This window comes from Oncorhynchus gorbuscha, linkage group LG12 (genome assembly GCF_021184085.1).
Source record: "Oncorhynchus gorbuscha isolate QuinsamMale2020 ecotype Even-year linkage group LG12, OgorEven_v1.0, whole genome shotgun sequence".
In the NCBI taxonomy this organism is placed as follows: domain Eukaryota; kingdom Metazoa; phylum Chordata; class Actinopteri; order Salmoniformes; family Salmonidae; genus Oncorhynchus; species Oncorhynchus gorbuscha.
In genome coordinates, this window is record NC_060184.1 from 56,879,382 (window position 1) to 56,896,371 (window position 16,990).

The following is a 16,990-nucleotide window of genomic DNA, read 5'->3' on the forward strand; positions in this document are numbered from 1 at the left end:
TAACTTATTTTGTACATAATGTTAATGCTACCGTCTCTTATGACCGAAAAGAGCTTCTGGATATCAGAACAGCGATTACTCATCGAACTGGACAATTTTTTTCCGCAAAGGATATAATGTTGCTCCCAGACAAGGCCCAAATCCCTATAATTCGCATGTGAAAATAAGGAAGTACAGGGGGATGAAATCAGGGTGCCTTGTGAGAATTCATTGGCGAGTGGCTAACCCGCCTCTACCATCAGTTCTATTAGCCAACGTGCAATCACTGGAGAAACTGGATGATCTCCGTTCGAGACTATCCTACCAATGGGACATTAAAAACTGTAATATCTTATGTTTCACCGAGTCGTGGCTGAACAACGACACGGATAACATTATATTATCCACGCATTGGCAGGACAGAACAGCTACGTCTGGTTTGACAAGGGGTGGGGGAGTGGGTGGGTGTGGGGGAGTGTCTCTATTTGTCAATTACAGCTGGTGCGCGATGTCTAATAATAAGGTAGTCTCGAAGTATTGCTCAAATTAGATAGAGTACCTCATGATAAGCTGCAGACCACACTATCTACCAAGAGAGTTTTCATCTATATTTTTCATAGCTGTCTATTTGCCACCAACAACCGACGCTGCTACTAAGACTGCACTCAACGAGCTGTATAAGAATCAACAAAATGGTCACTCCTTGTGGCCGGGGATTTTAATGCAGGCATACATAAATCCGTTTTGCAATTTTTTTTACCAGCATTTCATGTACAACCAGAAGAAAAAAAACCTACATCACCTTTACTCCACACACAGAGATGCGTACAAAGCTCTCCTCGCCTTCCATTTGGAAAATCTAACCATAATTATATCCTCCTGATTCCTGCTTACGAGTAAACACTAAAGCAGGAAGTACCAGTGACTTGCTCAATATGGAAGTAGTCAGATGACGCGGATGCTACACTACAGGACTGTTTTGCTAGCACAGACTGGAATATGTTCCAGGATTCATTCAATGGCATTGAGGAGTATATCACCTCAGTAACCGACATCATCAATAAGTGCATCGAATACATCTGTGACCGTACGTACATATCACCATCAAAAGCCATGGATTGCAGGTAAGATACGCACCGAGCTAAAGGCTAGAGATGCCACTTACAAGGAGCGGGACACTAATCTGGACGCTTATTAGAAATCTCACTACGCAATCAGACGAACCATCAAACAGTCAAAGCATCAATACAGGACTAAGATTAAATCCTACTATACCGGCTCTGACACTCGTCGGATGTGGCAGGGCTTGCAAACTATTATGGACTCCAAAGGGAAACCCAGCCACGAGCTGCTCAGTGAAGTGAGCCTACCAGACAGGCTAAATGCCTATTATGCTCGCTTCGAGGCAAGCAACACTGAATCATGCATGAGAGCACCAGCTGTTCCGGACGACTGTGTGATAACACTCCCTATAGACAATGTTTATTTTATTTTACCCTTATTTTACCAGGAAAGTTGATTGAGAACACATTCTCATTTACAGAAATGACCTGGGGAATAGTTACAGTGGAGAGGAATGAGCCAATTGTATGCTGGGGATGATTAGGTGACCGTGATGGTATGAGGGCCAGAATAGGAATTTAGCCAGGACACACGGGATTAACACCCTTACTCCTACGATAAGTGCCATGGGATCTTTAGTGACCACAGAGAGTCAGGACACCCGTTTAACGTCTCATCCAAAAGATGGCACCCTACACAGTGCAATGTCCCCAATCACTGCCCTAGGGTATTCAGAAGTTTTCTTAGACCAGAAGAAAGTTTGCCTCCTACTGGCCCTCCAACACCACTTCCTGAAGCATCTGGTGTCCCATCTAGGGACCAACCAGGACCAACCCTGCTTAGCTTCAGAAGCAAGCCAACAGTGGGATGCAGGGTGGTATGCCGCCCCCAGGTGGTAAGGGTAGTCAACAACACATCTGCCATGTTGACCCTCAACATGGGGGCCCCTCAGAGGTGTGTGCTTAGTCTCCTCCTGTACTCCCTGTTCACCCATGACTGCGTGGCCAAGCAAGACTTCAACAGCAACTTTAAGTTTTCTGATGACACAACAGTGGTAGACATAATCACCGACAACGAAGTGGAGGAGGTCAGAGACCTGGTAGTGTGGTGCCAGGACAACAACCCCTCCCTCAATGTGAGCAAGACAAAGGAGATGATCGTGGACTACAGGAAAAGGAGAGCCAACATGCCCCCATTCACATCGATGGGGCTGTAGTGGAGTGGGTTGAGAGTTTCAAATTCCCGCCAACATGCAATCATGGTCCAAACATACCCAGAACGTAATGAAGATGGCACGACAACGCATTTCCCCCTCAGGAGACTGAAAAGATTTGGCATGGTTTCCAGGAACCTCAAAAAGTTCTACAGCTGCACCATCGAGAGCATCCTGACCGTTTGCGTCACTGCCTGATTTAGCAGCTGCTCAGCATAAGGCGATACAGAGGGTAGTGCGTACAGCCCAGTACATCACTGGGGTCAACCTTCCTGCCATCCAGGATTTATATACTAGGCGCTGTCAGAGGAAGGCCCAATTTTGTCAAATACTTGTCAAAATTGTCCAAGTCATAGACTGTTCTCTCTGCTACCACACGGCAAGTGGTACAGGAGTGCCAAGTCCTGGTCCAAAAGGCTCCTTAACAGCTTCTACCCCCAAGCCATCAGACTGCTGAACAATTAATCAAATGGTCACCATTTGCATTGACACAATAAACTTATTGTGTATTATCTATGCATAGTCACTTTACCCCTTCCTACATGTATAAATGACCTCAACTAACCCGTACCCCTGCACACTGACACTGTACCGGTACCCCCTGTATATATCCTCATTATTGTGATTATATTGTGTTACTTTTAGAATTTTTTACTTTAGTTTATTTAGCAAATATTTCCTTAAACTCTATTTTCTTAAAACTACATTGTTGGTTAAGGGCTTGTAAGTTAGCATTTCACGGTAAGGCCTGTTGTGTTCGGTGCATGTGACAAACACAATTTGATTTGATTTGACATGACGTTTCTGTGTGGGGAGAAAGCCAAGTTTAAATACAGGTGGAGCAGTTAACTGTCATGGCTGGCAGAAATACATGACATGTTTGCATTCATTTGCTCTATTGATTTGCTGCCATTTGTAATAAATTACAATCAAAGTCAGTTCTTGATATCGAAGAAGAACAATTGCATTCCCATTTAACTCAGTGTGGTTCATCTGTAGTAGGGAGAATAACATACACAGAGAGAAACAGTAGTGCAGTCATTGCCTAAGTACGCACTAACTTGGAGGGCTGATTCAGTTACAGGGCTCTCCTCTGAGGTACTTTTGAGACTGGAATAGGAGAGGTTTGTCACAAATCATTTGATTTGTTTAATGAAAATGGTTGTTTCCATTTCTGGACCTCACCCAGTTAACTTTATATCCCTTCCTGCAGTAATTATTTTATGGAACAGTGTGTGTGCATACGTCCGTACGTGTGTCAATACATGCGTTTATTCCACTATTAAAGGAAGTTTACGTATGTACAGTTGAAGTCGGAAGTTTACATTAGCCAAATATATTTAAACTCAGTTTTTCACAATTCCTGACATTTAATCCTCGTAAATATCCCCTGTTTTAGGTCAGTTCGGATCACCACTTCATTTTAAGAATGTGAAATGTCAGAATAATAGTAGAGAGAATTATTTATTTCAGCTTTTGTTTCATTCATCACATTCCCAGTGGGTCAGACGTTTACATACACTCAGTTAGTATTTGGTAGCATTGCCTTTAAATAGTTTAACTTGGGTCAAACGTTTCGGGTAGCCTTCCACAAGCTTCCCACAATAAGTTGGGTGAATTTTGGCCCATTCCTCCTGACAGAGCTGGTGTAACTGAGTCAGGTTTGTAGACCTCCTCGCTCGCACACTCTTTAATCAGTTCTGCCCACAAAATGTATTTAGGATTGAGGTCAGGGCTTTGTGATGGCCACTCCAATACCTTGACTTTGTTGTCCTTAAGCCATAACTTTGGAAGTATGCTTGGGGTCACAGTCCATTTGGAAGACCCATTTGCGCCCAAGCCTTAACTTCCTGACTGAGATGAGATTTTGCTTCTGTAACGGCGTTTGTCTGTTGAATGAAAAGAGTCGGACCGAAATGCAGCGTGTAGGTTACTCATGACTTTAATGAAAGAATCGCGGTACATGAAATAACTGAAACTAAATACAAAAAACAACAGAACGGAACGTGAAACTAATTACAGCCTATCTGGTGACTACAACACAGAGACAGGAACAAACACCCACCAAATACAAAGCGAACTCAGGCTACCTAAATACGGTTCCCAATCAGAGACAACGATAAGCACCTGACTCTAATTGAGAATCGCCTCAGGCAGCCAAGCCTATACCACACCCCTAATCAGCCGCGATCCCAAATAATACAAACCCCAATACGAAACACAACATAACCCATGTCACACCCTGGCCTACCCAAACATATAACAAAAACACAAAATACAATGACCAAGGCGTGACAGCTTCAATATATCCATATACTTTTCCTTCTCATGATACCATCTATTTTGTGAAGTGCACCAGTCCCTCCTGCAGCAAAGCACCCCCATAACATGATGCTGCCACCCCCGTGCTTCATGTTTGGGATGTTGTTCTTCGGCTTGCAAGAATCCCCCCTTTTCCTCCAAACATAACGATGGTCATTATGGCCAAACAGTTATATTTTTGTTTCATCAGACCAGACGGCATTTCTCAAAAAAATACGATCTTTGTCCCCATGTGCAGTTTTGGAGCAGTGGAGCAGTGGCTTCTTCCTTGCTGAGCGGTCTTTCAGGTTATGTTGATATAGGACATGTTTTACTGTGGATATAGATACTTTTGTATCCGTTTCCTCCAGCATATTCACAAAAGCCTTTGCTGTTGTTCTGGGATTGATTTGCACTTTTCACAGCAAAGTATGTTCATCTCTAAGAGACAGAACGCATCTCCTTCCTGAGCGGTATGATGGCTGCATCATATAATTGCGTACTATTGTTTGTACAGATGAACGTAGTACCTTCAGGCGTTTGGAAATTGCTCCCAAGAATGAACCAGACTTGTGGAGGTATCCAATTTTTTTCTGAGGTCTCACCTGATGTCAAGCAAAGAGGCACTCAGTTTGAAGGTAGGCCTTGAAATACATCCACAGGTACACCTCCTATTGACTCAAATGATGTCAGTTAGCCTTTCAGAAGCTTCTAAAGCCATGACATTATTTTCTGGAATTTTCCAAGCTTTTTAAAAGGCACAGTCAACTTAGTGTATACAAACTTCTGACCTGCTAGAATTGTGATACAGTGAATTATACGTCAAATAATCTGTCTTTAAAACAATTTTAGGAAAAATGACTTGTGTCATGCACAAAGTAGATGTCCTAACCGACTTGCCAAAACTATTGTTTGTTAACAAGAAATGTATGGAGTGGTTGAAAAGTGAATTTTAATGACTCCAACCTAAGTGTAGGTAAACTCCCGACTTCAACTGTATGTACACTGAACAAAAATATGTGTGTTTGTCCCATGTTTCATGAGCTGAATTAAAAGATCCTAGAAATGTTCCATACAAGAAGCTTATTTCTCTCAAATGCTGTGCACACATTTGTTTACATCCCTGTTAGTGAGCATTTCTCCTTTGCCAAGATGATCCATCCACCTGGACAGGTGTTGCATATCAAAAAGCTAATTAAACAGCATGAGCATTACACAGGTGCACCTTGCGCTGGGGATAATAAAAGGCCACTCTAAAATGTGCTGTTTTGTCACACAACAGAATGCCACAGACATCTCGAGTTTTGAGGGAACGTGCAATTGGCATGCTGACTGAAGGAATGTGCACCGGAGCTGTTGCCAGAGGGTTGAATGTTAATTTCTCTACCATAAGCCACCTCCTACATTGTTTTAGAGAATTTGGCAGAACATCCAACCGGCCTCACAACCGTAGACCACGCGTAACCACGCCAGCCCAGGACCTCCATATCCGGCTTCTTCACCTGCGGGATCTGGTCAGCTGGTCAGCTGATGAAACTGTGGGTTCGCACAACTGAAGAATTTCTGCTGTCAGAAACCGTCTCGGGGAAGCTCATCTGCGTGCTCGTCGTCCTCACCAGGGTCTGGTCCTGACTGCAGTTCTGAGTTGTAACCGACTACAGTGGGCAAATGCTCACCTTCGACGGCCACTGACACGCTGGAGAAGTGTGCTCTTCATGGATGAATCCTTGTATTAACTGTACCAGCCAGATGGCAGACAGCGTGTATGGTGTCCTGTGAGTGAACAGTTTGCTGATGTCAACGTGGTGAACAAGGTGCCCCGTACAGACAATGCAATTGCATTTTATTGATGGCAATTTGAATGCACAGAGATACCGCGACGAGATCCTGAGGCCCATTGTCGTGGCGTTAATCTGCCGCCATCACCTCGTGTTTCAGCATGATAACGCACGGCCCCACGTCACAAGGATCTGTGCACAATTCCTGAAAGCTGAAAATGTCCCCGTTCTTCCATGACCTGCAATATACAGCAATTTCACACAGCCATTGAAACGAGTGGGACGACATTCCACAGGCCAAAATCAACAGCCTGTTCAACTCTATGTGAAGATGTGTTGCGCTGCATGAGGCAAATGGTGGTCAAACCAGATGCTGACCGGTATTCTGATTCAGATTTTTTTTAAGTGTCTGTGACCAACAGATGCATACCTGTATTCTCAGTCGTGTAAAATCCATAGACTAAGTCCTCATTTATTTATTTCAAGTGACTGATTTCCATATATGAACTGCCACTCAGTCAACTTTTTGAAATTGTTGCATGTTGCGTTCATATTATTTTGTTCAGTGTATATAGGGGGTGGCTACTTTGAAGAATCTCAAATATACTTGGTTACTACATGATTCCATATGTGTTATGTCATCGTTGTGATGTCTTCACTATTGTTCTACAAGGTAGAAAATAGTAAAGCTAAAGAAAAACCCTTGAATGAGTAGGTGTGTCCAAACTTTTGACTGGTACTGTATGTCTGTGTACGGCCTTAATAGTGAAGCCATGCTTTCATTCCAGGCTCTAGAGACCAGTCATCATGCTGTTAATCACACACCAGTAGCTATATTCATACTGAGGAGGTGACCTTGCTGTGTAGGTTCTCAGCATCTGTCCTCTTTCATGACTGTCATACGAGACAGACCAGGCAATAGATCTCCTCCCATGCTAACATAACATGGGACTGAGATAACTATTCTACAATACACGGTCACCTCTATATCTGTGTGAGAACATGTTTAAAAAGGTCCTCAGCGGTCAGTGTGAGGAATACCTGGGTCGTGTTCATTAGGACACACGGCGTAAAACGTTGTGTACGGAAAAGGAACATTTGCGTTCCTGATTGGACAAGTCCAGGTAGTCCCTCCTTGTTTTAGTCCATTTTCTTCCTTTTGGTGCCTATTGAACATGACCCTGCTGTCTGACACACAGAGTTTCATACACTCGTCGTTATTGATTTCAGTTTCAATCCAAGTCGAAGAAGTAAACACCAGTCATATTAGCAAGAGGTCTGTCTTTCAGACTGGCAGCAAGAGGTGCCTAACAATCATCTGCATCATTAAGCTTTTTTATTCTGAAGGTGTTTTTCTACAATGACTGTAGCCGTAATTCACCGACAAAACACGCCGGTCGATGCATGAACACTACAATAGAAAAACTGTCTGGAAACAAACAGAGAAAGAAGAGAGAGAAGTATCTGGCACTCTCTCCCTGAGAAATTAGTCGAGATGGAGATCTGAAGGTTTGTCAAGCCAGCATGCCAATAACATCGGCCCCAAATCACCCCCCGCTAACTTCCACTAACTTTTCAACTTCCCTCATTTGCCACACTCTCACTCACACTCACAGGAGGGAAAGCTGCTTTTTGGCACGGTAGAAGTTTTTTAGAATTCCACAACCATTGTTTAGTTCTAGAAACTGTTTGTGATCACAGTGGCATTCTGAAAGGCTGTGTCAGTGCCTGTCTCATAATAAGGCATCTGTGGCAACCAAAGTCAGCGTAGGAGGAGGGGAGAAATGAGTGGGAGAGGGGAAAGAGGGAGGAATGAGAGACATAAGAGCAGAGGGGAAGAGAGGAGCAGGGCCTATTGAGCTAGAGGTTTAATTAGCCGTCAGAAGGCTTTGACACCTTCTCTGATCTCCAGCGAGAAGGAGTTCATTGGCAGAGTGGCACTGCTACTACTAGATAACATGGAGATGAGAGAGCACTGCTACTGTAGACAACATGGAGATGAGAGAGCAATGATACTGTAGACAACATGGAAATGAGAGCACTGCTACTGTAGACAATATGGAGATGAGAGCACTGCTACTGTAGACAACATGGAGATGAGAGAGCACTGCTACTGTAGACAATATGGAGATGAGAGAGCACTGCTACTGTAAACAACATGGAGATGAGAAAGCACTGCTACTGTAGACAACATGGATATGAGAAAGCACTGCTACTGTAGACAACATGGAGATGAGAAAGCACTGCTACTGTAGACAACATTGAGATGAGAAAGCACTGCTACTGTAGACAACATGGAGATGAGAAAGCACTGCTACTGTAGACAATATGGAGATGAGAGAGCACTGCTACTGTAGACAACATGGAGATGAGAGAGCACTGCTACTGTAGACAACATGGAGATGAGAGAGCACTGCTACTGTAGACAACATAGAGATGAGAGAGCACTGCTACTGTAGACAACATGGAGATGAGAAAGCACTGCTACTGTAGACAACATGGAGATGAGAAAGCACTGCTACTGTAGACAATATGGAGATGAGAAAGCACTGCTACTGTAGACAACATGGAGATGAGAAAGCACTGCTACTGTAGACAATATGGAGATGAGAGAGCACTGCTACTGTAGACAATATGGAGATGAGAGAGCACTGCTACTGTAGACAATATGGAGATGATAGAGCACTGCTACTGTAGACAATATGGAGATGAGAGAGCACTGCTACTGTAGACAATATGGAGATATGGAGATGAGAGAGCACTGCTACTGTAGACAATATGGAGATGAGAGAGCACTGCTACTGTAGACAATATGGAGATGAGAGAGCACTGCTACTGTAGACAATATGGATATATGGAGATGAGAGAGCACTGCTACTGTAGACAATATGGAGATGAGAGAGCACTGCTACTGTAGACAATATGGAGATGAGAGAGCACTGCTACTGTAGACAATATGGAGATATGGAGATGAGAGAGCACTGATACTGTAGACAATATGGAGATATGGAGATGAGAGAGCACTGCTACTGTAGACAATATGGAGATATGGAGATGAGAGAGCACTGCTACTGTAGACAATATGGAGATGAGAGCACTGCTACTGTAGACAATATGGAGATATGGAGATGAGAAAGCACTGCTACTGTAGACAACATGGAGATGAGAAAGCACTGCTACTGTAGACAATATGGAGATGAGAGAGCACTGCTACTGTAGACAATATGGAGATGAGAGAGCACTGCTACTGTAGACAATATGGAGATGAGAGAGCACTGCTACTGTAGACAATATGGAGATGAGAGAGCACTGCTACTGTAGACAATATGGAGATATGGAGATGAGAGAGCACTGCTACTGTAGACAATATGGAGATGAGAGAGCACTGCTACTGTAGACAACATGGAGATGAGAGAGCACTGCTACTGTAGACAATATGGAGATGAGAGAGCACTGCTACTGTAGACAATATGGAGATGAGAGAGCACTGCTACTGTAGACAATATGGAGATATGGAGATGAGAGAGCACTGCTACTGTAGACAATATGTAGATATGGAGATGAGAGAGCACTGCTACTGTAGACAATATGGAGATATGGAGATGAGAGAGCACTGCTACTGTAGACAATATGGAGATGAGAGCACTGCTACTGTAGACAATATGGAGATATGGAGATGAGAGAGCACTGCTACTGTAGACAATATGGAGATATGGAGATGAGAGAGCACTGCTACTGTAGACAATATGGAGATATGGAGATGAGAGAGCACTGCTACTGTAGACAATATGGAGATATGGAGATGAGAGAGCACTGCTACTGTAGACAACATGGAGATGAAAGAGCACTGCTACTGTAGACAATATGGAGATGAGAGCACTGCTACTGTAGACAACATGGAGATGAGAGAGCACTGCTACTGTAGACAACATGGAGATGAGAAAGCACTGCTACTGTAGACAACATGGAGATGAGAGAGCACTGCTACTGTAGACAACATGGAGATGAGAAAGCACTGCTACTGTAGACAACATGGAGATGAGAAAGCACTGCTACTGTAGGCAATATGGAGTTGAGCAAGCACTGCTACTGTAGACAACATGGAGATGAGAAAGCACTGCTACTGTAGACAATATGGAGATGAGAGAGCACTGCTACTGTAGACAATATGGAGATGAGAGAGCACTGCTACTGTAGACAATATGGAGATGAGAGAGCACTGCTACTGTAGACAATATGGAGATGAGAGAGCACTGCTACTGTAGACAATATGGATATATGGAGATGAGAGAGCACTGCTACTGTAGACAATATGGAGATGAGAGAGCACTGCTACTGTAGACAACATGGAGATGAGAGAGCACTGCTACTGTAGACAATATGGAGATGAGAGAGCACTGCTACTGTAGACAATATGGAGATGAGAGAGCACTGCTACTGTAGACAATATGGAGATATGGAGATGAGAGAGCACTGATACTGTAGACAATATGGAGATATGGAGATGAGAGAGCACTGCTACTGTAGACAATATGGAGATATGGAGATGAGAGAGCACTGCTACTGTAGACAATATGGAGATGAGAGCACTGCTACTGTAGACAATATGGAGATATGGAGATGAGAGAGCACTGCTACTGTAGACAATATGGAGATGAGAAAGCACTGCTACTGTAGACAACATGGAGATGAGAAAGCACTGCTACTGTAGACAATATGGAGATGAGAGAGCACTGCTACTGTAGACAATATGGAGATGAGAGAGCACTGCTACTGTAGACAATATGGAGATGAGAGAGCACTGCTACTGTAGACAATATGGAGATGAGAGAGCACTGCTACTGTAGACAATATGGAGATATGGAGATGAGAGAGCACTGCTACTGTAGACAATATGGAGATGAGAGAGCACTGCTACTGTAGACAATATGGAGATGAGAGAGCACTGCTACTGTAGACAATATGGATATATGGAGATGAGAGAGCACTGCTACTGTAGACAATATGGAGATGAGAGAGCACTGCTACTGTAGACAACATGGAGATGAGAGAGCACTGCTACTGTAGACAATATGGAGATGAGAGAGCACTGCTACTGTAGACAATATGGAGATGAGAGAGCACTGCTACTGTAGACAATATGGAGATATGGAGATGAGAGAGCACTGATACTGTAGACAATATGTAGATATGGAGATGAGAGAGCACTGCTACTGTAGACAATATGGAGATATGGAGATGAGAGAGCACTGCTACTGTAGACAATATGGAGATGAGAGCACTGCTACTGTAGACAATATGGAGATATGGAGATGAGAGAGCACTGCTACTGTAGACAATATGGAGATATGGAGATGAGAGAGCACTGCTACTGTAGACAATATGGAGATATGGAGATGAGAGAGCACTGCTACTGTAGACAATATGGAGATATGGAGATGAGAGAGCACTGCTACTGTAGACAACATGGAGATGAGAGAGCATTGCTACTGTAGACAACATGGAGATGAGAGAGCACTGCTACTGTAGACAACATGGAAATGAGAGCACTGCTACTGTAGACAATATGGAGATGAGAGCACTGCTACTGTAGACAACATGGAGATGAGAGAGCACTGCTACTGTAGACAATATGGAGATGAGAGAGCACTGCTACTGTAGACAACATGGAGATGAGAAAGCACTGCTACTGTAGACAACATGGAGATGAGAAAGCACTGCTACTGTAGACAACATGGAGATGAGAAAGCACTGCTACTGTAGACAACATGGAGATGAGAAAGCACTGCTACTGTAGACAACATGGAGATGAGAAAGTACTGCTACTGTAGACAACATGGAGATGAGAGATCACTGCTACTGTAGACAACATGGAGATGAGAAAGCACTGCTACTGTAGACAACATGGAGATGAGAAAGCACTGCTACTGTAGACAATATGGAGATGGGAAAGCACTGCTACTGTAGACAACATGGAGATGAGAAAGCACTGCTACTGTAGACAATATGGAGATGAGAGAGCACTGCTACTGTAGACAATATGGAGATGAGAGAGCACTGCTACTGTAGACAATATGGAGATGAGAGAGCACTGCTAATGTAGACAATATGGAGATATGGAGATGAGAGAGCACTGCTACTGTAGACAATATGGAGATGAGAGAGCACTGCTACTGTAGACAACATGGAGATGAGAGAGCACTGCTACTGTAGACAATATGGAGATGAGAGAGCACTGCTACTGTAGACAATATGGAGATGAGAGAGCACTGCTACTGTAGACAATATGGAGATGAGAGAGCACTGCTGCTGTAGACAATATGGAGATGAGAGAGCACTGCTACTGTAGACAATATGGAGATATGGAGATGAGAGAGCACTGCTACTGTAGACAATATGGATATGAGAGCACTGCTACTGTAGACAATATGGAGATATGGAGATGAGAGAGCACTGCTACTGTAGACAATATGGAGATGAGAGAACACTGCTACTGTAGACAATATGGAGATATGGAGATGAGAGAGCACTGCTACTGTAGACAATATGGAGATGAGAGCACTGCTACTGTAGACAATATGGAGATATGGAGATGAGAGCACTGCTACTGTAGACAATATGGAGATATGGAGATGAGAGAGCACTGCTACTGTAGACAATATGGAGATATGGAGATGAGAGAGCACTGCTACTGTAGACAATATGGAGATATGGAGATGAGAGAGCACTGCTACTGTAGACAACATGGAGATGAGAAAGCACTGCTACTGTAGACAACATGGAGATGAGAAAGCACTGCTACTGTAGACAACATGGGGATGAGAGAGCACTGCTACTGTAGACAACATGGAGATGAGAAAGCACTGCTACTGTAGACAACATGGAGATGAGAAAGCACTGCTACTGTAGACAATATGGAGATGGGAAAGCACTGCTACTGTAGACAACATGGAGATGAGAAAGCACTGCTACTGTAGACAATATGGAGATGAGAGAGCACTGCTACTGTAGACAATATGGAGATGAGAGAGCACTGCTACTGTAGACAATATGGAGATGAGAGAGCACTGCTACTGTAGACAATATGGAGATGAGAGAGCACTGCTACTGTAGACAATATGGAGATATGGAGATGAGAGAGCACTGCTACTGTAGACAATATGGAGATGAGAGAGCACTGCTACTGTAGACAATATGGAGATGAGAGAGCACTGCTGCTGTAGACAATATGGAGATGAGAGAGCACTGCTACTGTAGACAATACTGAGATATGGAGATGAGAGAGCACTGCTACTGTAGACAATATGGATATGAGAGCACTGCTACTGTAGACAATATGGAGATATGGAGATGAGAGAGCACTGCTACTGTAGACAATATGGAGATGAGAGAACACTGCTACTGTAGACAATATGGAGATATGGAGATGAGAGAGCACTGCTACTGTAGACAATATGGAGATGAGAGCACTGCTACTGTAGACAATATGGAGATATGGAGATGAGAGAGCACTGCTACTGTAGACAATATGGAGATATGGAGATGAGAGAGCACTGCTACTGTAGACAATATGGAGATATGGAGATGAGAGAGCACTGCTACTGTAGACAACATGGAGATGAGAAAGCACTGCTACTGTAGACAACATGGAGATGAGAGAGCACTGCTACTGTAGACAACATGGAGATGAGAAAGCACTGCTACTGTAGACAACATGGAGATGAGAAAGCACTGCTACTGTAGACAATATGGAGATGGGAAAGCACTGCTACTGTAGACAACATGGAGATAAGAAAGCACTGCTACTGTAGACAATATGGAGATGAGAGAGCACTGCTACTGTAGACAATATGGAGATGAGAGAGCACTGCTACTGTAGACAATATGGAGATGAGAGAGCACTGCTACTGTAGACAATATGGAGATGAGAGAGCACTGCTACTGTAGACAATATGGAGATATGGAGATGAGAGAGCACTGCTACTGTAGACAATATGGAGATGAGAGAGCACTGCTACTGTAGACAACATGGAGATGAGAGAGCACTGCTACTGTAGACAATATGGAGATGAGAGAGCACTGCTACTGTAGACAATATGGAGATGAGAGCACTGCTACTGTAGACAATATGGAGATATGGAGATGAGAGAGCACTGCTACTGTAGACAATATGGAGATGAGAGAGCACTGCTACTGTAGACAATATGGAGATATGGAGATGAGAGAGCACTGCTACTGTAGACAATATGGAGATGAGAGAGCACTGCTACTGTAGACAATATGGAGATATGGAGATGAGGGAGCACTGCTACTGTAGAGAATATGGAGATGAGAGAGCACTGCTACTGTAGACAATATAGAGATGAGAGAGCACTGCTACTGTAGACAATATGGAGATATGGAGATGAGAGAGCACTGCTACTGTAGACAATATGGAGATGAGAGAGCACTGCTACTGTAGACAACATGGAGATGAGAGAGCACTGCTACTATAGACAATTTGGAGATGAGAAAGCACTGCTACTATTGACAATATGGAGATGAGGGAGCTGGAAAAGCTAGGTCTACTCAGAGAAGAAGAAGGGATGAAAGATAGGGGATATTGAGAAAGGGGAATAGAGGAGAGGAAGAAAAAGGAAGAGAGGAGAGGAATAGAGGGAGAGAGGAGAGAAATAGAGGGCAAAAGAGGAGAGGTAGAGAGGGGAAGTGGGGAGAGGAAGAGCGGGGGAGAGAGGAGAGGAAGAGAGGGGGAGAGGGAGGAGGGGTAAAGAGGAGAGGAAGAGAGGGGGAGAGAGCAAAGGAAGAGAGGGAAAGAGAGGAGAGGTAGAGGAAGAGAGGGTGAGAAGTAAGGAAGAGAGGGGAGAGATTAGAGAAAGAGAGCGGAGAGAGAGGAGAGGAAGAGAGGAGGAGCGAGCAGAGGAAGAGAGCGGAAGAGAGGAGAGGCTGGAGTAGCTAGGTCTAACTCAGAGGGGAGGACAGGAAATGGGAGAGAAGGAAGAGAGAGGGGGTAATGGTGGGTAGTGGGGGTGTAGTGTGGAGTGTGAAGAGGTGGGGTCAGGTGGGGGTGTCAGGCTCCTCCAGCTGTGTCAAAACGTGGCTCCATGGCAGTGAGGTCGATACAGAGATGACAGGAGGTGACTGGTTAAGGACTGAATTGACTAGCAGAACTGGAGCTTAACTGGACCTGAAACGGAGTGGGAATTGACCTGAGTGCAATCGTGCAGGTTGAGAGTGAAGGGGTGATGAACCAAAAATGACATTAACCCCCCTGATTATAATCAGGGGGTGATGGAGGGCTGAGGACGGGAGGGATGAGGAAGATGGAAGAGGTGTGAGGTCAGCTATCTCAGAGAAAAATAAATGCCGTCTCTCTCGCGACCTGTCTTTCAATCAAGGTGCAATAATTAGAATGTTATCATAGAAGACATTCGGCCAACGGCAGTTTGCTTCAAAGACAAACATTATACCATGTAGTTTATACCAACGCATTTCTGCGAATACCACCAGGAGTTCTGGTGACTCACCCATCATGCGGGGTCCCATCATCACATTGCGTGGCGGCATGGAGGGCTGGTCGTCCATGCACTCTCTGGTCCCGAACATGGAGTGGGAGATGTGGCGCTCATGGTCGTCCAGAGGGTCTGTCAGAGGTTGCTCCTCCACCCGCGAGCTTCCCGGAACCTCCTAAAGAGGGACAGAGAGAGAAGAGAGGTCACTCAGTGGAGGGGAAAGAGAGACGAACGTCAAACCCTTGATGCAAAACCAAGTCTCAAGTCTCAAACAAGGTTCAGTCTGTCCACGGCCACTTCAAACATACAATACAATCTTTCACGGGTTTGCATGTAGGAACCAGTACCAAAGGCGGTTTCATCTTCCAGTCAACAGAAAAGGCAGTGCTCCCAGTCAGATGAAGAGGCATAGATTTCCCATAGCTGTAAACACAGCTGTCTCATCCAGTGGGCCTCGTTTAATGGCAAAAGACTTTTGCTCGGTGGTCAATGTATTGCGACATTGATTATTGGGCGAACCGGCCACTCGATACACGTGTCACTTTTAACACAACCCTATTACTGAGTGACAGTTAAGAAATGACATTGTAGGGTTTTAGCTTGGACCTAATAAGAAAAAGTAGACTTCATGAGTCTTGTGTTTCCAGTAATCAATGTTAGGGGGGAGTGGGGTAAGTTGAGAAACGTCATATATTCAGTATCACTCCGTCAATGGAAATACAGTATTCTTTCTAACAAAGATATCTGTATGTATTTCAGAGTGTTGTGCATCCCTGGAAATAATCCTAATTCGTGTAAACATTACAGTTTTGAAAACATAGCTTGTCTAAACAAGTGGTCTCTTGGCTGGGTATGGGGTAAATTGAGTAGTGATGTAAACTGATGTATAGAACAATCTTAAAACGGTCTACTTAGCATCATGAAACCTCTAACGTAATAGATTCATTTGACTTGGTGAAAATCCGTTTTTTGGACCTAACTTGCTTACCACTTTTTCCATGTGGTTTCTTCCTTCACAGACTCCATGGAATGATGACCTCTTCCTAAATATGTGGTCAAATTAGACTTTTTGTGTATGGTTCCCTAAAACAAAGGGAGCCTCAACTTATGCCTTTGGCTCAACTTACCCCACTCTCCCCTACAACCAT

The 16,990-nt window shown here is 44.0% G+C and overlaps 1 protein-coding gene across 3 annotated transcripts in view; it reads right to left on the bottom strand.

The window, feature by feature from the left end:
* The window catches only part of LOC123991147 (partitioning defective 3 homolog), a 625,449-nt gene that overhangs the window by 237,761 nt on the left and 370,698 nt on the right, over nt 1–16,990 (bottom strand). For all 3 annotated transcript variants that reach the window (XM_046292394.1, XM_046292392.1, XM_046292393.1), the window contains exon 14: nt 15,858–16,017. In XM_046292394.1, coding sequence (XP_046148350.1) covers nt 15,858–16,017 — 160 coding nt within the window. The remainder of the gene's footprint in view (nt 1–15,857; nt 16,018–16,990) is intronic.